General features: G+C 57.9%; 2 protein-coding genes and 2 non-coding genes across 10 annotated transcripts in view; all 4 read left to right on the forward strand.

The window, feature by feature from the left end:
* DCTN1 (dynactin subunit 1) overlaps positions 1–20,092 on the forward strand; it is a 48,946-nt gene extending 28,854 nt beyond the window's left edge. For 5 of the 7 annotated variants that reach the window (XM_066317512.1, XM_066317507.1, XM_066317510.1 and 2 more), the window contains 25 exons: positions 2,463–2,651; positions 4,183–4,380; positions 5,097–5,301; positions 5,595–5,673; positions 6,255–6,414; positions 7,013–7,117; positions 7,276–7,467; positions 8,089–8,205; positions 9,220–9,372; positions 10,525–10,685; positions 11,445–11,613; positions 11,959–12,027; positions 12,445–12,507; positions 13,144–13,293; positions 14,011–14,172; positions 14,926–15,057; positions 15,183–15,311; positions 15,633–15,775; positions 16,426–16,592; positions 17,000–17,014; positions 17,340–17,473; positions 17,936–18,125; positions 18,758–18,834; positions 19,102–19,191; positions 19,730–20,092. In XM_066317512.1, coding sequence (XP_066173609.1) covers positions 2,463–2,651; positions 4,183–4,380; positions 5,097–5,301; positions 5,595–5,673; positions 6,255–6,414; positions 7,013–7,117; positions 7,276–7,467; positions 8,089–8,205; positions 9,220–9,372; positions 10,525–10,685; positions 11,445–11,613; positions 11,959–12,027; positions 12,445–12,507; positions 13,144–13,293; positions 14,011–14,172; positions 14,926–15,057; positions 15,183–15,311; positions 15,633–15,775; positions 16,426–16,592; positions 17,000–17,014; positions 17,340–17,473; positions 17,936–18,125; positions 18,758–18,834; positions 19,102–19,191; positions 19,730–19,867 — 3,387 coding nt within the window. In that variant the 3' untranslated portion in view covers positions 19,868–20,092. The remainder of the gene's footprint in view (positions 1–2,462; positions 2,652–4,182; positions 4,381–5,096; positions 5,302–5,594; positions 5,674–6,254; positions 6,415–7,012; positions 7,118–7,275; positions 7,468–8,088; positions 8,206–9,219; positions 9,373–10,524; positions 10,686–11,444; positions 11,614–11,958; positions 12,028–12,444; positions 12,508–13,143; positions 13,294–14,010; positions 14,173–14,925; positions 15,058–15,182; positions 15,312–15,632; positions 15,776–16,425; positions 16,593–16,999; positions 17,015–17,339; positions 17,474–17,935; positions 18,126–18,757; positions 18,835–19,101; positions 19,192–19,729) is intronic. The other 2 variants (XM_066317508.1, XM_066317513.1) reach the window with 1 other exon arrangement.
* A 684-nt stretch (positions 20,093–20,776) lies between these two features.
* On the forward strand, positions 20,777–25,196 carry NOP56 (NOP56 ribonucleoprotein). The gene is made up of 12 exons (XM_066317521.1): positions 20,777–20,839; positions 21,059–21,148; positions 21,354–21,468; positions 21,549–21,710; positions 21,893–22,091; positions 22,350–22,537; positions 22,618–22,769; positions 22,951–23,051; positions 23,229–23,377; positions 23,645–23,766; positions 24,344–24,481; positions 24,614–25,196. The coding sequence occupies exons 1-12, from the start codon at positions 20,837–20,839 to the stop codon at positions 24,827–24,829; spliced, it is 1,635 nt and encodes a 544-aa protein (XP_066173618.1). The 5' UTR covers positions 20,777–20,836; the 3' UTR covers positions 24,830–25,196.
* Positions 23,485–23,557, forward strand: LOC136360862 (small nucleolar RNA SNORD56). The gene has a single exon (XR_010743520.1). It is a non-coding gene; the product is annotated as a small nucleolar RNA SNORD56 (small nucleolar RNA).
* Positions 24,205–24,273, forward strand: LOC136360861 (small nucleolar RNA SNORD57). The gene has a single exon (XR_010743519.1). It is a non-coding gene; the product is annotated as a small nucleolar RNA SNORD57 (small nucleolar RNA).
* Positions 25,197–25,234: the final 38 nt, after the last annotated feature.

The following is a 25,234-nucleotide window of genomic DNA, read 5'->3' on the forward strand; positions in this document are numbered from 1 at the left end:
TCGTTGCCAACTCCACTCAAACACCAACCATTGGGTGCCAGGCACACTCAAACACCAACCATTGGGTGCCAACACCATCTCAAACATGGCGCATTTGGTACCAACCCCACCCGAACATGAGTTGTGGGTTGCCAACCCTGCTCAAACACAACTCCTTGGGTGCCAATCCCACTCAAGTACAAGCTGTTGATTCCCAGTCCCACCTAAACATGATCCGTTAGGTGTCAACACCACCCAAACATGATCCATTCATTGCCACTCAAACACAATTCATTGGTTCCCAGCCCCACCCAAACATGATCTGTTGGGTGTCAACACCACCCAAACATGATCCATTCATTGCCAACCCCACTCAAACATGGCCATTCTTGTGGATGCCAACTCAAACACGATCCCCTGGGTGCCAACCCCACTCAAACACAACTCGTTGAGTGCCAACGCCATTCAAAAACAACCCATTCATTGCCAGTCCCACTCAGACATGATCCATTGGGTCCCAATGCCACCACAAACACGATCTATTGGGTGCCAATCCCACCACAAACATGATCCATTTGATACCAAGCCCACTCCAGCACAACCCACTGGGTGCCAGCCACACTCAGACATGACCCATTGGTTCCCATCCCCACCATGCATTCTCGTTGTCCTTCCACCTCATTGTGCAGAGCACAAAGGAGCTCACAGGGGAGATGGACTCCTCTGGAGCAGGTCCAGATCTTTGGGGATGGTTTCCCAGGATGGAAGAGCCATGGAACAGTGTGAAATCCATGTGGCAATGCCCAGGCTGTCCCTTCAGGGGTTGCTGCTGCACCCTGCATGTCCCAGCTTGTGCAGGCTGGTTTGGAGCGGAATCTGAGAGAGCCTGAGGTGTCAGGCAGGGCTGTGTGTTCCCAGCTGGCCCTTAGGGGCTGCTCCAGCCAGCAGGATTCACCTTGGGAAGGGGTTTGTGGCTTGAAGGGAGGAAATGTGGGAGAAATCCTTAAGGATTGAGTTTGGGGATGGAGAACTCTCCTGTGCCAGGGCGCTGCAGGGGGGCTCTGTCCTCACCATTGGCACCTCTGCCCAGGCAGGGATGGATTCTATCAGCCCCAGGGCTCTGGGATCTTGTCCCATTCCCTGGGTTTGAATGGTTCTTGTAGATGTCTCTGCAGGGATGTCCTGTGGGACCTCCTGCTTCTTTGGCCTCACACCTGTGCTGAGCAGGGAGGTGGAGTTTGGATCCCGGAATCCTGGAACCGGTTGGGTTGGAAGGGACCTAAAGCCTATCCAGCTCCACCCAAGAGCACCTCCCACTATCCCAGGTTGCTCCAAGCCCCATCCAGCCTGGCCTTGGACACTTCCAGGGATCCAGGGGCAGCCACAGCTTCTCTGGGCACCCTGTGCCAGGGCCTCACCACCCTCACAGCCTTGAATTCCTTCCCAATATCTCATCTAACTCTGCTCTCTCTGAGGGATCCGTGACCCCAAAATCATCAGGAACAACAAAGCTCTTTGTTTTGAATTGTGTGTAGAAGAAAGTGTGTGGGACTGGGTGCCACCCGGAAACTCCCTGTTTTCTGTGCCTGGGAGAACTGGGATCATCCCAGGAGGGCAGGCTGGGCCTATCCAAGAGGTGCTGGTCTTGCTGCAGTCGAGTTAACTTGGATTTGCCTCTATTTTGGGGAAAATAAGGGCAGAGTGTGAATATTTCTCCTTCCCAGCTGTGCCCATGGGTGAAACCACACACTTGGTGAACCCTCATGGCACCAGAAATCACATTTCCAGGAATAAAATTAGGTCAGGAAATTTAATTTACACAGTCAGAGGTGAGTGGTCCAGAAATAGGGTCCGTGAGGAGACCAGTGGGGGACACCTGGTGCTTCCCCACCCCTTTTCCCACTGCCTGGATTGAGGCAGTGATTAATTAACAGCCTCATAAGCGGTAATGAAGCAGCATCAGGCCCCACTGGACTCTGGGAAGTCACTCTTTGTTGGTTTTCTTGGTGCTCCCTTGAACTGGGTTCTCATCTTGGTGGGCTCTGAGGTTTTGCTGTCTTGCCCTCTGGAGTTGGGACCTTTAATCCTGGAATGGTTTGGGTTGGGAAGGACCTTGGAGATCATCCAGTGCCACTCCCTGCCATGGTCAGGGACGCGTCCACTATCCTGGGGTGCTCCAAGTCCTGTCCAGCCTGGCCTTAGACACTTCCAGGGATATGAGGCAGCCACAAGTTCTCTGGGAGACATGTGGAGTCCTTCCCCAGTGGATTATCCATGAATTCTCTCCAAGCCCAGCTCCTCCAGAGTAGAATTCCTGGGTGAGGTCCTACAGTGGCACCAGTCAGGGAGTCCCCATTGTCACCAGACTCCAGGTTTCCCCTACTGGAAATTGGAATCTGAGGTGTCAGGGCGGGAGGCTGTGGGAGCAGCATCCCTTGTGATGTCCCCCCTGACTCCTCCTCACCCGTGTTGGTGTCTTGCAGCCCACCCGGACCCCCACGTCATCGGCGTCCGGCGGCACGGCCGGGCCCTCGGGCTCGGCCTCGGCGTCCGGCGGGGAGATGAGCAGCAGCGAGCCCGGCACGCCCGCCCAGACCCCGCTGGTGGCCCCCGTCATCCCCACGCCCTCCCTCGGCTCCCCGGGGGCACCCCCGGTCCCCTCGCCCACCAAGGTGAGCTGTGCCCAGGTGAGCTCTGCCCTGAGCGGGGATTGCTGCTCCCTGACTGTCCCGGCTTGTGCCGGCTGGTTTGGAGCGCGATCTGAGAGAGCCTGAGGTGTCAGACAGGGCTGTGTGTTCCCAGCTGGTCCTTAGGGGCTGCTCCAGCCAGCAGGATTCACCTTGGGAAGGGATTTGTGGCTTGAAGGGAGGAAATGTGGGAGAGAAATCCTTAAGGATTGAGTTTGGGGATGGAGAACTCTCCTATGCCCAGGTAAGCGCTAGGCTCTGTCAGTGCTCCCCAGAGGGCAGGAGAGAAAAGTGCCCCCAGCACCGGGGGGAGGAGGAGGAGGAAGAGGTGCCCTGGAGGGTCACTGGGCTGTGGGAGGAGCACTGGGACATTTCAGAGCTGGCCAGGACAGAGGCAGAGGCAGCACAGCTGGGAGGCCACTCCCAAAGAGAATTCCCAGTGCACCTCCATCCCTTCCCAGATCCCTGTCGGACAAGGGTGGCATCAGAGCAATTTGGCAGAATTGAGACTCTGAGTCAGAGCTTGATCCTATTAAATCCAGAGGGCCCAGTTGGCAACACCCACTGGTGCTGGGAGAACTGAGGTGGAGGGACAGCAGGGATGCACTGGGGGCCCTCCTACCTTGGGATGCAAAGCCCGCCTGGAAAGCTCCAATATTTCCCAAATTCAGGGATTTTTAATCATTACAGAATTATTCCTGTTTTGATCTTTAAAATACTTTTTCGTCACTTCCATCCTGCTTTGATTAATGAGTTAGTTAGAGCTTGGGAGAGATTTGGGGCACAAGGCCAGGGAGGGAAGAGTGGGAGAGGACAAGGCTTTGGGATTGTGTGTGGAAGAGAGAGCTGGAGAAGGCACCCCAAGGTGGGAATAGGGGATGTCCCCACCCCTGTGTTCCCATTCCCAGAGCTCTCTGGTAACTAGTTTCTGTAACTGGGTGCAGAACTGGAATTTTGGGGACATCAGAATGTCCAGCCTGGAAAAGCAGCAGAGGAGGAATCCATAGGAGGTTCTGGATTTTTCCAAGGCCTGTTCCTTGCTGTCACCCAGCTTTGGGATTTGAAGCTTTAGCCCCTGTGGCTGCTGCCAGGGAGGGAGGTCACATCCCTTTGTCCCTGCAGCCCTTTCTTTGGGAATGCTGGCATCAGCCTTTCCCTGCCCTGAGAGCTGAGCCGTTGGAAAAGGACCTGGATCAGTTTTCCCTGGGGGGAGATCACCTGGAAATGATGTGGATACTGCAGTGGGATCAGGCAGCCATGGCTTCTCTGGGCAACCTGTGCCAGGGTTTCACCTCAGAGCCAGGAATTCCTTCCCAATATCCCATCTAATCCTGCTCTCTGCAGTGGGAAACCATTCCCCCTTGTCCTGGCATTCCAGGCCCTTGTCCCTTCTCAAACTGCCCCAAATATTGATGACAAAAGTCAGGCCAGGTTCCGTGGGCTTCCAGGAACATCCCCGGAGTTCTGTCCAAAGGATGTCCCTGCTCCTTCCCTAATTCTTGGCTCGGTGTTGTAGGAGGAGGAGAATCTCCGTGCTCAGGTCAGGGACCTTGAGGAGAAGCTGGAGACGCTGAAAATCAAGCGGAATGAGGACAAGGCAAAGCTCAAGGAGCTGGAGAAGTACAAGATCCAGCTGGAGCAGGTGCAGGAATGGAAGAGCAAAATGCAGGAGCAGCAGGCTGAGCTCCAGAAGCGCCTGAAGGAGGCCAAGAAGGTGAGTGTCCCTAAGCATGGGGCAGTGCCCAGAGAGGTGACTCCAGGAGGAATTCTAGCCTTGACAAACCTTTCTGGGAGGAAATTTTCCCAATATCCAAATTCCCAATATCCAACTTCCCAACTAAACCTCCCCTGGTGCAACTCAAGGTCATTTCCTGTGCTCCAAATCGACATCAGATGTATTTGGGAATCAGGCTGAGCCAAGGTGGGACTTAGGATTCCTTATTCCCTCTCTTTCCAGGTGCTTCCCTCTTCCTTCTCTCTCCAGGTGTTTCCCCTCTTCTCTGTGTCTCTCCAAGTGCATCCTTTTTCCCCCTCTCTCTCCAGGAGTTCCAGGTGCTTCCCTTTCCCCCCTCCCCTGTGCCTGCAGCTCCCAGGACTCCATCCAAGCAGCCAAGGAGCATTTCCTTCTCCCTGCCCTACTTTTCCACGGTGGATTCCTGGTTTCTTTCCCCAGGGATTTTTCTGTCTGCTCCAGTATTCCCTGTCTCCTTACCTTTGTCCTCACCTGCAGATGATTTTCCTGCCAGGCTCCCTGGGTGTGGAGCAGGGAAGCGGGGAGTGGGACACCCTGGAGCACTGGGCCGTCCCCTCCCATCCCAGATAAACCAGTGTCCATTGAATTTGGGAAATTTAGGGACAGTAATTTCCTGAGGGTTGTTGTGGGGTCTCTCCAGCTTTGTGGGTGCCCATACCTGCTGTCCTTGCCCACAGGAAGCCAAGGATGCCCTGGAAGCCAAGGAAAGGTACATGGAGGAGATGGCAGACACGGCCGACGCCATCGAGATGGCCACACTGGACAAGGAGATGGCCGAGGAGCGGGCAGAGTCCCTGCAGCAGGAGGTGGATTCCCTCAAGGAGAAAGTGGAATACCTCACCATGGACCTGGAGATCCTCAAGCACGAGATTGAGGAGAAAGGTGGGAAAGTAGAGGGACTTTGGGCTTGGAGAATGGGGCTGGGGTTAGGTGGGATATTGGGAAGGAGTTCTCTGTGAGGATCCTGAGGCTCTGGAATGAATTTTTCCAGAGAAGCTGTGGCTGCTCCATCCCTGGAAGTTTCTAAGGCCAGGTTGCATGGAGTTTGGAGCAGCCTGGGATAGTGGAAGGTGTGCCTGCCTATTTCAGGGGGTTGGAATGGGTGGGATTTAAGGTCCCTTCCCAACCAAACCAGTCTAGGATTCTGGGATTCTGATTCCTCCCTTCCTCCGCAGGCTCTGATGGAGCAGCATCCAGCTATCAGGTCAAACAGCTGGAGGAGCAGAACGCCAGGCTCAAGGAGGCTCTTGTCAGGTGGGAGCCCACCTGTGCTTCCCAAAATGCGTTCCCAGGCCTCTTGTGCCCCCTCAGTCTGAGAGCACCGATCCAAATCCTTCTCTAGGGCAGCCCATGTCATTCCTGCTGATGTATCTGGGATCTTTGCTGAGCTCTTAAAGCATCCACAGGAGAGTCTCTTGTCACAGGGATCAGTGGGGATGGGGACAAAATGAGCCACTCCAGACCCTTCTCATGCTTCATTCCCTACGGATGTGGTGCTCAGTATCCCAGCACTGTTCTCCAGACTCTGCTCAGCCCTGGGATCTGCCTTTTCCTGGATGATCCCACTTTCCAGGGCTTGAGGCTCGAGGGCTTTTCATTTGGGAATCCACAGCCAAGAAGTTCAGCTGGGACCCATCCCTTGCTGTAAATGAGCTGAATTTTGGGAACGTTGCTCATGTCCCCACTAGGGAAGGGTTGATGGGAATGGATGAGCTCTGTTATCTTGTCTGGAGCAGGCAGGGGCTCTTGGCTCTGCTGGTGCTCCCCAGGAGCAGCATCCAGGGAGGGACCAGGTGCTCCTGGGCTGGCTCTGAGGGGACCTGTGGCTGTCCCAGGATGCGAGACTTGTCTGCCTCGGAGAAACAGGAGCACGTGAAGCTCCAGAAGCAGATGGAGAAGAAGAACACGGAGCTGGAGTCACTGAGGCAGCAGCGGGAGAAGCTGCAGGAGGAGGTGAAGCAGGCAGAGAAGACAGTGGATGAGCTCAAGGAGCAGGTGAGGGACAGGTGGGATGGGATATTTGGGACTGTTTGTGGACATCCAGGGCAGTTTGGGGACATTTGGAGCATTGAGACTCCTGGAGAGCCACGTGCAGTGATCCCACTGCAGGGACCAACACTCCTGGTCCCGTATTCCCTAATTCCAAACCCTACTCCAGCAGTGGGGCTGTGCTGGGCTCTGCCTGGGTGTGGTGACTCCTGAGCACAGGGCATGGACAGTGTTCCGTGCCCACCCATCCCACCTTCCTGCTGGGATGATGATGATCCTTCCTCAGGAAGCCCCTGGGAAGGATCCCTGTTCCTGCAATCCTTCCAGGCTGGGTCACACCTGCCATGGCTCAGGTGGGCTCTTGGTAGGGCAGAGCCCCCAAAATCCCCATTTCTCCACTAAAATTGTCTGTGCAACCATGTGCTGGAATGGATTGGGATGTGTGTCCTGTTGCACAGATGGATTGGGATGTGTGTCCTGGTGTATGGATGGACAGAGATGTGTGTCCTGTTGCACAGATGGAATGGGATGTGTATCCTGGTGTATGGATGGTTTGGGATGTGTGTTCTGGGACATGGATGGATTGGGATGTGTGTCCTTGCAGGTTGATGCAGCGCTGGGAGCTGAGGAGATGGTGGAGACTCTGACAGAGAGAAACCTGGACCTGGAGGAGAAGGTCCGGGAGCTGCGTGAGACCGTTGGGGACCTGGTAAGGAAGAATTCCCTGGGATAACAGCTGCTCCAGGGGGTCAGGATGAGGGGCTGGAAATGACTGAGCTGCCCAGTGGTGCAGCCAGAGGGATTTGGGGACACAGAGTGCTGGGACACGCCGTGTGACTTTGTCCCCGCGGTGCCACCTCCTGGCAGGAAGCCATGAACGAGATGAACGATGAGCTGCAGGAGAACGCCCGGGAGACGGAGCTGGAGCTGCGGGAGCAGCTGGACATGGCCACGGCACGTGTGCGCGAGGCCGAGAAGCGCGTGGAGGCCGCGCAGGAGACCGTGGCTGACTACCAGCAGACCATCAAAAAGTACCGTGAGCTCACGGCTCACCTGCAGGTGAGGCCCCTTGGGGACACCCCCAGCTTCTCCTGGAGGTCACCTGGTGGCCAGGAGAGACGGAGCTGGAGCATTTCCTGGGAATGTCCAGTGGACCTGGGCATGGCAGGACATGGCTTGGGGCTGAGTGGGTTCCTTGTGGAGCTTCCACGGGGAGTCCCCAGTGCCTTTTCCTACAGGGACAGGCTGGGAGAGCTGGGTATGTGCAGCCTGGAAAAGGGAAGGCTTCAAGGAGACCTCAGAGCCCCTTCCAGTACCTTAAAGGGGCTCCAGGAGAGCTGGAGAGGGACTTGGGACAAGGGTTGGAGGGACAGGACACAGGGAATGGCTTCCCACTGGAAAAGTGGAGATTTAGATGGGATGTTGGGAAAAAAATTCTTCTCTGTAGGGGCTATCCCAGCCCTGGGTTCAGGTCTCCTGGCAGGGAAGAGAGCTGGGGAATGAGCCTGTGGATATTCCTGGGCTGGAACACGCTTGGTGTCTCTCCCTCCCCTTTGCCTTTACTGGCTGTTGCACAAGGAGCCCCCCAAGTAGGAGGTGCTGGGAGGTTTGGGGAGGTGTTTGCTGAGGGTGTGGGGTCCCTGATCTCCATGTCCTTGTGTCCCACATCCCTGTGGCCAGGATGTGAACAGGGAGCTGATGAGCCAGCAGGAAGCATCTGCAGAGAAGCAGCAGCAACCGCCCCCTGAGATGTTCGACTTCAAGATCAAATTTGCAGAGACGAAAGCCCACGCCAAGGTAGGGCCAGCAGGAGGCCTGGATGAGCTTATCCATGCCCTGGACAGGCTCCAGGGTACTCCCAGAGCTGTGGCTGTCTCTGGACCACTGGAAGTGTCCAAAGCCAGGCTGGACAGGGCTTGGAGCAGCCTGGGATAGTGAGAGGTGTCCCTGCCCACAACATGGGGTAGTACAGGATGGTCCTTCCAAACCAAAGCATTCCATGATTTTGGAGCCCTTCTGCTCTGCAGCCAGGGTGGGAGAACTGGGAATGTTCACCTGGAGAAGGGAAGGCTCTGGGGAGACCTCAGAGCCCCTGTCAGAGCCTAAAGGGGCTCCAGGAGAGCTGGAGAGTGACCAGGGACAAGGGAATGGAGCTCCAGGACAAGGGGAAATGGCTTCCCACTGCCAGAGAGCAGGGATAGACAGGATATTGGGAAGAAATTCTTCCCTGGGAGGGTGAGGAGGCCCTGGAATGGATTTCCCAGAGAAACTCTGGCTACCCCACCCCGGTGTCTAAGGCCAGGGTGGAGCACCCTGGGCTAGTGGAAGGTGCCCATGGCAGGGGGTTGTCGTAGGACACGAAAGAAAGATGAGAGACTTCAAATATTTCAGAAGGCAAAGAGCATAGAAAAAGGCTTTGTTGTCTAATTCTTACTACCTTTTATAAGGTGTTCTGATACAGACTTTATATGACTGGTGAATAGGAACGACACCTCTCTAATCCCATTGGTTAAACTAGAGAAACAGCAAAACACCACCTGGAGAAAGATTGTTTGAGAAAGGATAGTTGTTTGCCAAGATTGTTTTGAGAAGCTTTCTTGAGAAATTTTTCCTTGGGGAAAAAGTTAGCAGCTGCCAGCAGGCTAAAATCTCTCAGACCCAGAAGTATCAGGCCCACAGGGGGTGGCACTGGCTTGGTTGGGAGATCCCAGCCAGGCATTGAGGCGTTCTCCAAAGCAACAGCATCCCATGATTTTTCCCCCCTGAGCTGGGGAGGCTCTGGAGCAGCCGTGTGACCGTGTGTCCCCTCAGGCCATCGAGATGGAGCTGCGGCAGATGGAAGTGCAGCAGGCCAACCGCCACGTGTCCCTCCTCACCTCCTTCATGCCTGACAGCTTCCTGCGGCACGGCGGCGACCACGACTGTGTCCTGGTGCTCCTGCTCATCCCACGCCTCATCTGCAAGGTGAGACAGGCTGGAAAACAACGTCTTTGACCCCAAGGGATGTGGTTCTCCCATCCCACATCCCTTCCTTCCCCGCTGCTGACTGTGGAATTAAGCACCACCAGCTCTTTTGGGGCACTGTTGTTACTTCCATTTAAAAAAAATGGAATTCCCAGGTGAATTGGGGGTTTTGAGTGTTTACTATTTCCCGAAGTTTTGAGTGATTGGAGTAGCCATCCCTGGAGGGGTTTGGGTGGGATATTGGGAAGATTTCTTCTGGAAAGAGGTGTCCAACCCTGGCACAGCTGCTCAGGACGGTGGTGGAGTCCCCAGCTCTGTGAATGTGGCACTTGGGGACACAGTCAGTGGTGATGCTGGGGGAACAGTTGAACTTGATGGTCTTAAGGGACTTTTCCAACCTCAGTAATTCCATGATTCCATGATGATAAAGTGGTCTGTGTGTGGGAAATGGCTCTGTAGAGAATTCTCAAAGCCTGACAGAAGGCTCACAAAGTTTACATACAAATACATACTATGTGAGTATGTATTGCATACATACTGTTAGTCCATTTTCAGTCTCATGTGAAGGGTGAGACAATACAGATGTTACAATTCACACCATCATAATCAGAAGGCAAACTGTTTCCTAATTACAATACGTTCTAAGTGTTTCTTGGCCTATCAGCTTTTGCCACACAATGCTGTTAATGCCTTAAAGCCAATCATCTAAAATTACCTCTCGTGGGTCCTACCTAGTGCAGTGCATCTTTCATAGTTCTATTTCTCCAAAGTATCCAGTCTTATTTGCAAGCCATCCTTTGAAACTTGTTTCTAGTTCAATTTCGTTTTCAACAGACGCAACAGTGTCGGTCCTATTCCATGGCATTGCAAAATAATTTCTTATCTCAAAGTTTGCATGCAGATGCATCCTATGTGAGCCTGCTGTCAGGCTTTCAGAATTCCCTACAAATCCATTTCCCACATTCTGGGAGAAGAGAAGGGGAGGAAGCAGCCCGGGGTGGTGACTCAGTGGTGAGAGCGCTCAGCCGCGGTGCCAGTGGTCACTTTGCAAGGACACGTCACTTTTGGGGGCTGCAGAGGCTGTTATCCATGGCTCAGCGGGACATAGCAGGGAAACATGGGACACCCGAAGGATTTCCCTGTCCCCCGCAGGCCGAGCTGATCAGCAAACAGGCGCAGGAGAGGTTCGAGCTGAGTGAGAGCTGCGCGGAGCGGGCGGGGCTGCGAGGAGCCCCGGGGGAGCAGCTCAGCTTCGCCGCCGGCCTCGTCTATTCCCTGAGCCTGCTCCAGGCCACACTCCACAAATACGAGCAGTGAGTGCCTGGCCCACCCCGCCCCTTCCCACCCTCTGCGGGCGGAGTTCCAGGGATTTGGGGAGCCGGGTTGGGAAAGGGAGGTGAGATGGATTTTATTGCCTTGCCATGGGGTCGTTTCTCTGTGACCCTCCAAGTGTGTGTGTCCCAGGGGATGTCATGGGAAGCGATTTTGGGAGCTGGGCTAGGAAAAAAACCAAAACCAGTGGGATCCTTTTCTCCATGACCTCTCTCTGTCTCTCTTAAACGGTGACAGTGGAAGGGATTCTGGGAGCCAGGCTAGGAAAAACTAGCAGAATCCCCTTATTTCCTGGTGAGGATGCCCCTCTCTAGATCTCTCTGTGTCCTTCCCAAGGGGTGACATGAGGAGGGATTTTGGGAGCCAGGCTAGAAAAAAGCAGTGGGATCCTTTTATTCCCTCATGAGGATCCCCTTGTCTGTGATCTATGTCCTTCCCAAGGGGTGGCATGAGGAGGGATTTTGGGAACCAGGCTAAAAAGAAGGATGGGTTCCTCATCTCCTTCTCAAGAGATGACACATGAAGGAATTTTGGAAGCCAGGCTACAAAGACGCAGCAGGATCCCCTTATTCCCTTGTGAGGGGTCACATCTCTGTGAACCTCCCTGGGAAGGAGCCAGCCCTCCAGCACCAGCCAGGTCATGGCTGTGTCCCTGTCCCCAGGCCAGCAGTGCCTCAGGGCTCCCATATCCCATGTCCTGCCCGGAGATGCACCCATCCCCTTTGTTCCTGTCCCCTCAGGGCCCTGAACCGCTGCAGTGTGGAGGTGTACAAGAAGGTTGGGACCCTGTACCCCGAGATGAGTGTCCATGAGCGCTCCCTGGACTTCTTGATTGAGCTGCTCCACAAGGACCAGCTGGACGAGACTGTCAACGTGGAGCCGCTCACCAAAGCCATCAAGTACTACCAGGTGACACTGGGGGCAGGTCACACCTCCCCTGTTGGATATCCAGACCCTGGATTAGCTGGGATTTAGGGCCTTTTGGAGGCCCTTTCCTTTGGGTGTTGTCAGCCAGGTGACTGTGGCTGTATCCCCTGCTCGGTGTCCCCGGGGAATGTGGTTCTCCCATCTCACGTTTCTTCCTTCCACACTGCTGTGGAATTAAGCACCACCAGCTCTTTAGAGGCACTGTTGTTACTTCCATATAGAAAATGGCCCAAACTGTCAAAATTTGGGGGTTTTTTTGAGTGTTCCCACATTGGATTTTTCCATGTGTGCCAACACCTGTGGATGCTGATCCTGCCATTCCCACAGCACCTGTACAGCATCCACCTGGCCGACCAGGCCGAGGACTGCACCCTGCAGCTGGCTGACCACATCAAGGTGAGTTGGGACAACCTTTCCCTGATCCCTCTTTTCCACCTTTGTGTCCCCCAGGATCCCTGTGGGAGGGGAGGTGCCCCTGCTCCCACTCCCCAGTGCAGCCACTCTTCCCCAGTGGTGGCACTGGAGTCAGGGAATGGGGACATGAGGATAAGAAGAGCAGGAATGGGGATATGGAGACCCTCATGTCTTGGGGTAGGGGTTGTATCCTGGATTTCCCAAGGGAAATAACCAGCATCCTGCACTCCCTGGGTAAAACCAAAACAGACCAAAAGTTACCTGACTGCCTCAGCCTGTTTCCCTGCTCCCAAAAATCCTGGGGTGGTAGCAGGGTCCATCCTGGAATTCCTAGGACCCTTCCTGTCTCTGTCTCTGTCCCTGTCCCTTTGCTGAGGGTGTCTGTGTCTGTGCCCACAGTTCACCCAGAGTGCCTTGGACTGCATGGGGGTGGAGGTGTGCCGGCTGCGGGCCTTCCTCCAGGTAGGATCTTCCTCCAGGTAGGATCTTCCTCCAGGTAGCACCTGCCAAGATGGCTGGGCATGTCCCAGCTTCCTGCTGTCCCCGTGTCCCTCTGTCTGACGTCCTTCTCTGTCTCCGTGTCCCTCTAAAATCCCTCTGTCTCCTCCTGTTGCTCTGAGGTCCCTTTCTATTCCTGCGTCTGTCAGAGCTCCCTCTGCTCTGCCTAAGGTCCCTCTGTGTCTCCATGTTCCTCTGTCTCTTTGTCCCTCTGAGGTGCCTCCATGTCCCACTCCCTCCCTGTGACCTTCTGAGGTCCCTCTGTCTACAGTTCCTCTTGTCCCCATGTCCCTCTGAGGTCCCTCTAAGTCCTTCTGTCCCTGTCCCCTTCCCTTTCCTTGTGTCCCCTCTGAGGTCCCCATATTCTAATGTCCCTCTGAGGTTCCCATGTCCCTCCATGTCCCTCTGAGGTTCTTCTCTCTCCATATGTCCCTCTGAGGTCCATCTCTCTCCCTGTGTCCCTCTGAGGTCCCTCTCTCTAAGGTCCCTCTGTGTTGCCATGTCCCTCTGTCCCCATGCCCCTCTGAGATCTATACCCCTCCCTGTCCCTGTATCCCTCTGAGGTCCCGATGTCCCTCTGAGGTCGCTCTGTGTCCCCAGGCCGGGCAGGAGGCAGCCGACCTGGCCATCCTGCTCAAGGACCTGGAGACGTCCTGCAGTGACATCCGCCAGTTCTGCAAGAAGATCCGGCGCCGCATGCCGGGCACGGACGCGCCGGGAATTCCCGCGGCCCTGGGATTCGGAGCGCAGGTGGGCAGGGCAGGGACACCCTTCAGGCACAAACTGGGAGCTGTGGGATGCACTGGGCTGGCAGCAAACACCCCAGGAAAGCTGGGCAGCAGTTCAGGGCAGAGGGAGGTGGTGTGAGCTGAGGTGGGATCCTGGAATCAGGGACTGCTGTAGGTTGGAAAATCCCTTGGAGATCCCTGAGTGCAACCGCACCCCCAGCACTGCTAAGGGCACCACTGATCACGTCCCCAAGTGCCACATCCACCTGGATGTTAAATCTCCCCAGGGATGGGGACTTCCTCCTGTCCTGGGCAGCTGTGCCAGGGTGGGACAGCCCTTCCCAGGAGAAATTTTCCCAATATCCGTAGCCTGAGGCCGTTCCCTCTCCTCCTGTCCCTGTTCCCTGGGATAAGATCCCAAATCCGCCCCCTGGCTGCCTCCTCCTGTCAGGGAGTTGCGCAGAGCCACAAAGTCCCCCATCATCCCCCACTTCTCCAGGCTGAGCCCCTTTCCCAGCTCCCTCTGCTGCTCCTGGAGCTCCTTCCCTGGGCACACCGGATGTATCATCTGGATTTTGTGTTCCCATCTCACATGGAGACCTGGATTTCCACCCAGGACCTGTTTCCTCTCCACCTTCCCATTATTTCCCCCAATCCCAGTGATGATCCCAGGGCGTGTGTGAATTCCAGGAGCCCTCAATTTTCGTGCCATTCCCTCTCATCCCGTTTTCCCTGCCAGGTGTCGGACACGCTGCTGGAATGCCGGAAGCACCTGACGTGGGTGGTGGCCGTGCTGCAGGAGGTGGCGGCGGCTGGGGCGCAGCTGATCGCGCCGCTGGCCGAGAACGAGGGGCTGCCGGCCCCACGCCTCGAGGAGCTGGCTTTCAAAGTCAGCGAGCAGGTGGGACTCCCTTCCTTCCTTCCCACCATTCCCAGCTGGAGTGCAGCCAAGGAATGCCACTTGTGCATGGTGCCTTGCCCTGCAGCTCCTTGGCTCTCGCTGAGGGCATGTGGTGGGGTTTTGCCACATGTGGTGGGTGTATCCTGCCCACGTTCCCACATTCCATCCCTGTTCATAGGGAATGATCATGGGGAATTCTTGTAGAGAGAGGGAAGGTCCTACCCGAGCCTCTTTTTCTCCAGGCTGAGCCCCCTCAGCTCTTCAGAGCCTTTTCCATCTCTTTCCCTGAACACAATGGATGTGATGTCTTGGGATTTTGTGCTGATTTTGGTGTAATGGTGGTGAAGGGACAAGGGGTGCGTTTTGTGTAAATTGTCCACTTCTGTTTGGTGTTACTTTGATTTTTGTGTGTGGAATTTTTTGCATTTTGTTGGTTGGATTTGTTGATGGAAGTGAAGGTTTCATGTTGGATGTAAATTTTAAGGATGATTCTTAAAGATCAGAGGGACACCCTTAAATATTAGAGGGACACCTTAAATATCAGAGGAACATCCTTAAATATTAGAGGGACATCCTTAGATATCAGAGGACCATCCTAAACATCAGAGGGGCACCCTTAAACATCAGAGGAACATGCTTAGATATCAGAGGAACATCCTTGACCATCAGAGGGAAATACCAGTTGTGGGATATGGATCAGGGGCTGTGAGCATGGCCCAAGGCCACCACCCACATCCTTCCCATCTTTCCCAGATTTACGGCTCCCAGGGCATCAATCCCTACGAGTGCCTGCGCCAGTCCTGCAGCATCCTCATGGCCACCATGAACAAGATGGCCACAGCCATGCAGGAGGGCGAGTATGACGCTGACCGCCCGCAGAACAAGGTGGGTTTGGGCTGTGTTCTGTCACTGCCCACAGTCACCAGGGAGCTGTGGGTGACCAGGACAGGGAGCTGGGCAGCTGCAGTGTCTGGGATTCTTCCTAAAATCTGATTGTGCTGCTGGTCCAGCCCACGCCACCGGCAGAGCTCCGTGCAGCTGCGCTCCGGGCAGAGATCACGGATGCTGAGGGGCTGGGGCTGAAGCTGGAGGACAGGGAGACGGTAATCAAGGAGCTGAAGAAGTCCCTCAAGATCAAGGTGAGGTGTTCTTCACCCATCCCTGCCTGTCCCTCACTGATCCCTGCCTGTCCCTCACCCATCCCTGCCTTTCTGGCTGCTGTGGGATTCACCTCCACACTCCTGGTGACTTCCTGCCTATAGAGATGCTGATCCCAAGCCCCATCCAAATCTCCTGGGGATGGTTTTCCCATGGGAAAGGAGATGCTGCCATCCAGATCTTGCCCCACTGTGTCCTGGGGTGCACAGGGTGGGAGCTGGGAGCTGTTGTGGGTTCCAGCTGTGGGCGCTGGTGATTTAGGGGCTCCCTGGAGCTCCCTGATTCCCCCCCTGCTGCTCCAGGGCGAGGAGCTCAGCGAGGCCAACGTGCGGCTCAGTCTGCTGGAGAAGAAGCTGGACAGCGCGTCCAAGGACGCAGATGACCGTGTGGAAAAGATCCAGACCAAGCTGGATGAGACCCAGACACTGCTCAAAAAGAAGGAGAAGTGAGTTTGGCGCTGTGGAGCTGGTGGAGCTTATCCAGAGGAAGCCACAGAGCTGCTCCAAGAGCTGGATTCCCTCTGCTTTGGAGCCAGGCTGGGAGAACTGGGAATGTTCACCTGGAGAAGGCTCCAGAGAGAGCTCAGAGCCCCCTCCAGAGCCTAAAGGGGCTCCAGGAGAGCTGGAGAGGGACTGGGGACAAGCCCTGGAGGGACAGGACACAGGGAATGGCTTCCCTTTGGGAAAGGGGACACTGGGCTGGAATCTTGGGCAGCAGTTGCTGGCTGGGAGGGTGGGGAGGGGCTGGGCTGGAATTCCCAGATTTGCTGTGGCTGCCCCTAGATCCCTGGTGGTGTTTAAGACCAGGTTGGATCCACCTGGGACAGTGGAATGTGTCCCTGTCCATGTAAAGGGTGGAATGGGATGGGATTTAAGATCTTTTCCAGACCATTCCAGGATTCTGGAGCTCTTTTGCTCTGGGAGAGCTGGGAATGTTCAGCTGGAGAAGGGAAAACTCCAGGGAATCCTCAGAGTCCCTAAAGGGGTTCCATGAGAGCTGGAGAGGGGCTGGGGACAAAGGATGGAGTGACAGGATGAGGGGTCCTGGACCAGCAGCATCCCTGACCTCACACATCCCTCCGTATTCTCCTCCCAGGGAGTTTGAGGAAACCATGGACGCTCTCCAGGCTGACATTGACCAGCTGGAGTCAGAGAAGGTGGAGCTGAAGCAGCGCCTGAATAACCAGTCCAAGAGGACAATTGAGGGGCTGCGGGGGGCTCCGGCCTCGGGCGTGGCCTCCATCGTGTCCGGCATTGCCGGAGGTGAGTGACCAGCACCCCTGGACACGGCTGGAATGGGGCTGGGCTGTCCTCCTCGCACAGGAGTGACCAGGAATTTGGGAACATGCTGCTCCCATAGCAGCTCCTGGCTCTTACGGAGCCAATAGCCTCTCCCACATTCCCCGAGTCCTGGATTCCAGGAAATGTTGCTGGCACGTTCTCATTCCCAAAGGAGCAGGGGCAGCCTGGGTGTTCCATGCCAAACCTCTGGCTCTGGGGGAGCATTGCAGGGGTCCTGCTTGACCCCATTCCCAGCTGCTGGTAATGGGGTCAGTCCCAGATATGGCTGTGGGTGCCCGGAGCTGCTCCAGCCACAGCTCCTCTCCCACCCAATCAGGAGCTTTAATCCTGATTTTTCTTGTCTCTCTTTGCCCCTCTCTGTGCTGCAGAGGAACAGCAGCGAGGTATGGACACAGCCTGCATGCAGCCCCCTGTGCATGGGGGAGAAATAAATCCCGGGACACCCAAACCCTGGAACACAGCTCCATTTGGGAGCCAGGGAAGGATCTGGGTCCTGCTCGGGTGCTGCTGACCCTGGTTGGGAAGGGAGGGATGAGCATGGAACTGTGGTGGATGCAGAGTGGGATGATACCCACCTGGAGAACCTCGGGAAGGGGCACTGGGAGTTTGTGGCACTTCTCGAGGGAGGTGCCATGTGTTGGTGATAGTATGCCATGTCCCTGTGCCACCGTCATGGGTGGCACCACTGACGTGGGCACCCCTCTGCAGGTGTTGGTGCCGGGCAGGTGCCAGGAGGCGGCTCCGGACCCGTCCAGGTGAAGGATTCACCCCTCCTGCTCCAGCAGATCGACGCCCTCCAGCTCTCCCTGAAACACCTCAAGAATGAGAACAACCTGCTCAAGGTCAGGGAGGAGTGGAGTGGGATCCCTGTGGGATGTGATCCCTGTGGGATACGGGATGAGCTGTAGAACAGCCTCTCATCTGGAGGGCTCCAGGGGAAGGGGCTGAGAGCAGGGTCAGCACTGGGAGCTGGGACTGTCGGTGGAACTGGGGGTGCTGGTGATGTCCCTGCCAGCCCTGGTCCCCTTGGTCCAGACACCTCTGAACCTGGTGGATTAATTGAGTCATTGATTAATGAACACCCCACAGGGCACAGCAGCAGCAAATAATCCAATTAACCAACTATTGTAATGGATATTAATTCATATTAATTCATGGACAGGATGGAGCAGCTCATTAACAACTCCCAAATCCAACCACCCACATGTGCAAGCCCCATGTCACTTCCATGGGTGTCCCAGGGCCTTTTCCTGGCGTGTTCCCTGTTCCCCGTGTCCCTAACCCTGGTTTCCCTTGTCTCCCAGGGTGCCCAGATGAAGATGGAGCTGGCCAGCCTGGCCCCGCTGCAGGTGCCGCGGGTGGCCGTGGCCCGGGACCGGCCAGGTGAGGGGCTGCCCACACAGACCCTCTACCGCAAGACCACACAGCTCCTGGAGACCCTCTACCAGCTCAGCGCCAACGCCAAGGTGGTGGACGTGAGGCAGAGCAAATCCAGTAGGTCCTACGTAAAATTCCTTGGGGTTGGTGGCAGGTGGTGCCTCTGTGTTGTCCTTCTGCCCGCAGAGGGATTGGCAGTGATGTCCCACCTGCTGCGGGGTGGGATCCAGGGTGAGGGGTCTGCTCTGGTGGCAGGTTTGGGGTGTTTGGGTTGAGGGGGAGAGTCCTGTGTCCCCACAATGCCCAGCCCTGTCCCCTTCAGGGCCATTGGTGTGTTGGGGATGTGGGTCAGTATCCAGGGGCTGCGCTGCTTTGGGGTGGCTCAGCCTCTCCCTGCTAGGGAGCCCCCCAAACCTCTGAACCCCCCTGGTACTAATCCAAGGAGGTAAAAACTCCCCCAAACCCACCTGATAGCAACCTGAGGAGATCAAGCCCCCCAAACCGACCTAGTACCAACCTTAGAAGATCAAACTCCCTGAAATCCCCTAGTAACAACCTGAGGAGGTCAAAATACCCCTAAACCCACCCAATACCAACCTGAGGAGGTAAAAACCTCCCCAAAACCCACCTGGTAGCAACCTGAGGAGACCAAACTCCCCAAACCCCCTGGTGCTGACCCAAGGGGGCCACAACTGCTCAGCTGTGTCCATGTCCCCCACGGCTCATCACTCCCTTCCTGTTTCCTGCAGCGAGGAGCTCGTCGGCACGGCTGCTGGAGCAGACAGCCCGGCTCTGCGCCCTCAAGAACTCCATCGATGCCCTCAAGGTGAGGAAGGGTCTTCTCCGGGGTAGGAGACCTGGTGGCACCCCCAGCCCAGCCCTCCAGACCCCCAGGCTGGGGCTGGTGGCACCTGGTGGCAGTGAGGGGATAAGGTGCTGTCCATTCCTGTGCTCCTCCCAAACCAGTTGGGTTTGACCCCTCTGCCTTGTGCCCAGGGTGGGCAAGGGCTCCGTAGGGTGGGTGAGGGGCTCTAGGGGGGTGATGAGGGTCTCCATGGGGTGGGTTTTGGGGTGACCTTGCTGTGCCTTCCAGGATGACACTCTGAGGGAGATGGTTCAGCAGCAGCCGGGTGCCAGTGTCTCCACCACCTTCGGCACCTTCCCATCCTCTTCCTTCCTGAAGGTGAGACCCCAATCCCGAGGGACACCCAGCTCCAAGGGGCCCCACTCCTGAGGGACACCAATCCCAAGGAATCCCCAATCCCGAAGGAGTCCCCCAATCTCCAGGGACCCCCATTCCTGAGGGAAACCCAATTCCAAGACACACTGGTCACAAAAATCCCTCATTCCTGAAGGCCCCGCAATTCTAAGAGACCCCAATCCTGAGGGTCCCCAGTCTCAAGGAACCCTCTATCCTGAGGGACCCCAAATCACAAGAAATTCCCATTCCCAAGGGACCCCAATCAATCCCAAGGGACTCCTGTTCCTAATCCCCAATTTTGAGAGACCCCTGCTATGAGAAACTCCAATCCTGAGGGATCCTCCATTCCCAAGGGATCTGGTGGGTGACGACCCCCTGCTCCACCCCAGCACTCCATGACCCACAACAGCCACCACATCCCATCCCGGGGAACCCCTTGGGGACACCGTGGCAGGGTGGTAACACCAGGGAGAGCAGGGGGTGGCCCGGGGACACTCAGAGCGTGGTGCTGTCCCCGCAGGCCAAGCAGGAGCAGGCACAGGGCCCGGCGCTGTGCGGGCGGGTGACGATTCCGTGCGCGCCGGGGCACGGCCAGGCACACCGGGTGCTGCTCACTCCCGACCTGCTCCAGCATCTCCGCCAGCACTTTGTCGCCTGAGCCGCCCCCGAGGGACTCCAACCCCGCTGTCCCCACCCTTGGGACTCTCCGCTTCTCCCCCAGCCCGGCCCCACTCGCGGGTGGGAGCCGGAGCCGCTTCCCCCGGGGGGATCCGGGCCCCCCGCGCTGCTCTCGGACACTACAGACCCCCCCCGGGACCCCCGCGGGGCCGGGGCTGCGGCCCGCCCGCGCTCCCGACATCCAATAAACCTTCCCTGGATGTGCTTCCTGCGCCTGGAACTGGGCACCGGGGCCGGGACACCGCGGGGGACACAGGAGGGGACTGAAGGGGACTGGGGAGACACGAGGGGCTTCGGGAGGGGAGCATAAAAGGGGGCCGAGGGGTCACGGAAGGGGACTGAGGGTCTCACAGGGAGTCCCTGGAAGGGACTGAGAGGACCCTAGGGGGTCACAGAAAACCCCACGTGGTTGGAACCACGGGGACATTTGGGGATCCTGGGATGGCACCGGGAGCACTGGGAGACATTTGGGGGTCCCGGCTGGGACCAGGGGACACTTGGAGGGCACTGATTGTCCCAGGAGGGGGTCAGGAGAGCTCTGGGCACCCCGGGAGGGCACGCGGGGCCATTTGTGGATCCCGGGATGGCACCACAGGTCCCGCCACGTGCGGCCGCGCGCGCAGCAAACAGCGCGGGAAGAGGCGGGGCTGGAGCGCGCGGGAGGGAAGAAGTAGGGCTGGGGGGCGCGCGCGAGGTTCCCATTGGTCGGCACGCAGGAGAGGGCGGGAGGGAATGCTCTCCTCCGGGCTCTGATTGGCAGGCGCCGCCGAGGGGGCGGGGATCAGCCTTTCCTCTGCCTGATTGGCTGCGGCGCAGGCCCATCGAGGGCGGCCTGCGGTGATTGGCGGAGGGCGCGGCGCAGTGGGCGCTGATTGGTGTAGGGAGAAGGAGGCGGGGTTCCGGCGGGAACAAGGCGTCAGTTCCGGGCAGCGGCGGCTGCGGGAGGACGATGGTGAGTCAGGATGGATTTCGGGCTGTAATCCGATGCCATCGGGACTGGGGGGCGGCCTAGGAGTCCCCTCCGACCGCATCGGGACGGGCCGGCAGCGGAGGGAGGCCGGGGAAGCCGCATCGGGCCGGGCCGGGCGCTCCGGTGGGGCGGCGGGCGCGCGGATGGGCGGGAGCGCGGCCGCGGTGCCGCTCCCGCTGAGCGGAGCCATCGGTGCCGCAGGTGCTGCTGCACGTGCTGTTCGAACATGCGGCCGGGTACGCGCTGTTCGCCGTGCGAGAGGTGGAGGAGATCGGCCTCCTGCTGCCGCAGGTACGGGAACCGGGAACGGGGGGAGCGGGGATCGGAGCCGGAGTGAGGCAGGGAACGGGCGGGGGAATGACGAGAAAGGGGAGATGGGGACAGGAGGGGACACACCGGGGCCGGGGACTGGGGGAAGGCGTGGGGGTGCGAGGAGGGGTCGGGGCACTCCCGGGGTCATTGCCCGTGCTCGGCTGTAACCGGAGCCCCGCCGCAGGTGGAGGAAAGCGTCCTCACCCTGGGCAAGTTCCACAACGTGGTGAAGCTCGTGGCGTTCTCGCCGTTCCGCTCGGCGCAGAGCGCGCTGGAGAACATGAACGCCGTGTCCGAGGGTGAGTGCGGGGCCGAGGCACCGGGACAACACCCCCGCGGCGACACCCCCGGGCTGCCCTGACCCCTCCGTGTCCCGCAGGAGTCCTGCACGAGGACCTGCGGCTGCTGCTGGACACTGCGCTGCCGCCCAAGAGGAAGAAGGTGGTGTTGGGGGTGGGCGATGCCAAGATGGGCGCCGCCGTGCTGGAGGAGTTGGGGGTGCAGTGCCAAACCGGCGGCGTCGTGGCCGAGCTAATGCGTGGTGAGTGGGAACAGAGGAGGTGGGACATCTTAGTAGGGTCCCGGTTTAGTCGAGATTCAAATGGGAGGGGTGAGGAGTGGGGGGGACCCGGTGGCATTGTTCTGAGGTGTCTCGTGGTGGCAGCTCAGGTGTGCATGTGGTGGCACTGGTTTCCCCACGTGGTGACTCCCATATCCCCGCAGGGATCCGGTTGCACTTCTCAGCGCTGGTCCGAGGCCTCACGGCGCAGTCTGCGGCCAAGGCCCAGCTGGGTCTTGGCCACAGTTACTCCCGGGCCAAGGTGAAGTTCAACGTGCACCGGGTAGACAACATGATCATCCAGTCCATCAGCCTGCTGGACCAGCTGGACAAGGACATCAACACCTTCTCCATGCGTGTCCGGTCAGTGGGGGCAGATCTGGGGGGTTTTAAAGGGTTAGGGGGTGTCTCCTCCCCATGCTTACCACAGGCAGCTGTCACTGCTTCAGCTGCCTGTACAGAACGGGGAGGGACAGCAGCTCCCCAAGGGCCACTGGCCAGGCCACAGGGCCATGGCATGGACCAGGGGGGACATCTGGGAGTGTGGTAGGGTGGCCTGGGGACACACAGCACCATGGTGGGCCCTGGCTGGCCGCAGTGACAGTGTCCCCGTCTCCGCAGGGAATGGTACGGGTACCACTTCCCTGAGTTGATCAAGATCGTCCCCGAGAACTCCATGTACTGCCGGGTGGCCAAATTCATCGGGAACCGCCGGGAGCTGAGCGAGGAGAGCCTGGAAGGGCTGGAGGAGATCGTCATGGACAGTGCCAAGGCCCAGGCCATCCTGGAGGCCTCTCGCTCCTCCATGGGTAAGAGGGGCTCTGAGGGGCTCCAGGGGGGCCTGGCCACGTGGTCAGTGCTGCTGCTCATCCCCCCATGCCACCCCCAGGGATGGACATCTCCCCCCTGGATCTCATCAACATCGAGAGCTTCTCCCGCCGCGTCATTTCGCTGTCCGACTACCGCAAGGGGCTGCAGGAGTACCTGCGCTCCAAGATGAGTCAGGTGGCTCCCAGCCTGTCTGCCCTCATCGGGGAGGTGGTGAGTGTCCCCAGAGTCCCCCCTGTCACCTCCCCAGCTGCGGAGATGATGTCAGAGTGAATCTGTCAATCCACTGAGCTGTGCTGCTGACACTTCCACTGCTGATCCCCGGCTTGTGGAGGACTCTGTGTCCCCTCAGAGGTTTCAGTGCCACCTGTAACCCCACTGTGCTGTCCCCTAGGTGGGTGCCCGCCTCATCTCTCACGCCGGCAGCCTGACCAACCTGGCCAAGTACCCGGCGTCAACGGTGCAGATCCTGGGTGCCGAGAAGGCGCTGTTCAGGTACCACCGGGGCGCTCGCGGTGATGGCATGTGTGGGCTCAAGGCTGTGACTCCCCGGGGGTGTGAGCAGCCAGCCCCAGTCTGAGCGGCCCCCGGAGCACAGTGGGCTGGGGAGGGGCTCTCCGTGGGTGGGGGCCGTGTTCAGGGGGTGCTGACCACACCCCTGGCCCCTCACAGGGCGCTGAAGACGCGGGGGAACACCCCCAAGTACGGGCTCATCTTCCACTCCACCTTCATCGGGCGTGCGGCCGCCAAGAACAAGGGGCGGATCTCGCGCTACCTGGCCAACAAGTGCACCATCGCCTCACGCATCGACTGCTTCTCAGGTGGGTTTGGGGGGCACTCCTGGGGAGTTTGAGGGGGGCACAGACATGGCAGAGTGGGCACTGTCACCCCATGAAAGGTTGGCACCTAGGGGGGGTTCATGGTTGCTCTGCAGTGATGGGAATATTTTTCGTCAACAGCATCTCACCCCGTGTGAATGGTGACTTCTCTGGGCTGAGCAGAGCACGGGGCTCTGGGGGGTTTGCGGGTGACTCGGGGCGGTTTGGAGGTACAGGCTGAGTGCTGAGTCCCCCCTCCCCTCCCTGCAGAGGTCCCCACCAGTGTCTTTGGGGACAAGCTGCGGGAGCAGGTGGAGGAGCGCTTGGCCTTCTATGAGACTGGAGAGCCGCCTCGCAAGAACCTGGAGGTGATGAAGGAGGCCGTGGTGGAGGTGAGGAGGCAGAGGAGGAGGGGATGCTGAGGGATGAAAAAGAGGGGTGAGGGTGACAAATTGAGGAAGGGGGAGAGATAGAGGAGGTGGTGAGGTCTTGGGGGAGATGAAGATGGAGGTGAGGTGCTGAAAAGGTGAAGAAGGTGATGAAGGTCATGTGCCGAGATGAAAATGATGGAAGTGTTGGGGTGATTAAGATGATGGAGGTGAGGTTTTGATGGATATGAAGACGACAGTAGTAAGGCACCAGGGGATGAATGAAGGTTGTGAATGGGATGTGGTGGGGGGCAGTGGAGGTGATGAAGATGATGGTGAGGTGCTGGGAGCTCTGTGAGGGTGAAGATGCTGAGGTGCAGGGGGATGAAGGTGATGATGGTGAGGTGCTGTGATGATGAAGATAATGCTGAGGTACAGGGGGATGAAGCTGAGGGCTCGTGTCGGAGGTGATGTCACTGTGCCATCCTGACCCGCTGTGGAGGCCAAAGACTGATTTAATGAGTCTGATCCGACCCGTGCTGGGCGTGGGGACAAACCCTGTCGCCTGTCCCCTCACTCACGTCCCCGGGCATGTCCCCAGGCCAGCGAGGTCGTGGCTGAGGTGAAGAGGAGGCAGGAGAAGAAGGAGAAGAAGAGAAAGAAGAGGGAGAAGCGGCGGCTGGAGGCCCTGGCAGCGGCTGCTGAGGAGCCGGAGGAGAACTCGGTGATTGAGACTGAGGTGAGGGGGATGAGGGTGGGACACTTTTGGGGGGCCTGGCTGTGTCCTGGATGCTCCTGGTGCCAGGGAGGTGTGGGGGATTATTCTGCCCCATAAGGGACAGGTCAGAGCTGATGGGGGGGCTCCCCACAGGAGAATGACATGGGGTCCAAGAAGAAGAAAAAGAAGAAGCAGCAGCCAGAGGAGTCAGAGCCCGAGGAGAATGGGGTGGAGGAAGAGGAGGAGGAGCCACTGCCCAAGAAAAAAAGGAAAGTCATGGCAGAGCCTGAGCAGGAGGAGGAGGAGGAAAAGAAGAAGAAAAAGAAGAAGAAGAAGAAGGCAGCAGCTCAGGACTCTGAGGAGGATTAGGAGCAGAGAGCAGTCAGCACACTGACTGACAGACTGACGGACAGGCAGGAGGCAGGAGCGGCTACTCACCCATTCCTGTGGTGGCCACAGCTCTGTCTTATGGCACAGTGGCCACTAGGAACGTGTCACAGCCCCTTGTGGCCTGGGCGAGTCCCTGCGGCCATCAGCAGCCCCTGGACTGTGCCTTACACGGTGGAACTTCCAACCCCACGTCCCCTTCCTTGGGGACCCTGGGCTGCATGGAGCTGTCCTCAAGCTGTGTCCCCTTCCCTGGGGACCCTGGGGTGTCCCCCTGCCTGTGCAGTGCAGGGGGCCCGGCCCCGCTTGCAGTGCCCAAAACCCAATAAAGGGCTGAGGTTGTTGCTGATCCCTCCTGTCCTGCTCTGTGGCAGGAGGTGCCCAGGC

The sequence above is a fragment of the Sylvia atricapilla genome, chromosome 4, assembly GCF_009819655.1.
Source record: "Sylvia atricapilla isolate bSylAtr1 chromosome 4, bSylAtr1.pri, whole genome shotgun sequence".
NCBI lineage: Eukaryota > Metazoa > Chordata > Aves > Passeriformes > Sylviidae > Sylvia > Sylvia atricapilla.

What these genes read in the sequence shown, in the direction of transcription:
- NOP56 (XM_066317521.1), top strand. An exon ending in GGCCTCTCGCTCCTCCATGG is followed by an intron (nt 22,538 to 22,617) that starts GTAAGAGGGGCT and finishes TGCCACCCCCAG; the next exon opens with GGATGGACATCTCCCCCCTG. An exon ending in GCCGAGAAGGCGCTGTTCAG is followed by an intron (nt 23,052 to 23,228) that starts GTACCACCGGGG and finishes GGCCCCTCACAG; the next exon opens with GGCGCTGAAGACGCGGGGGA.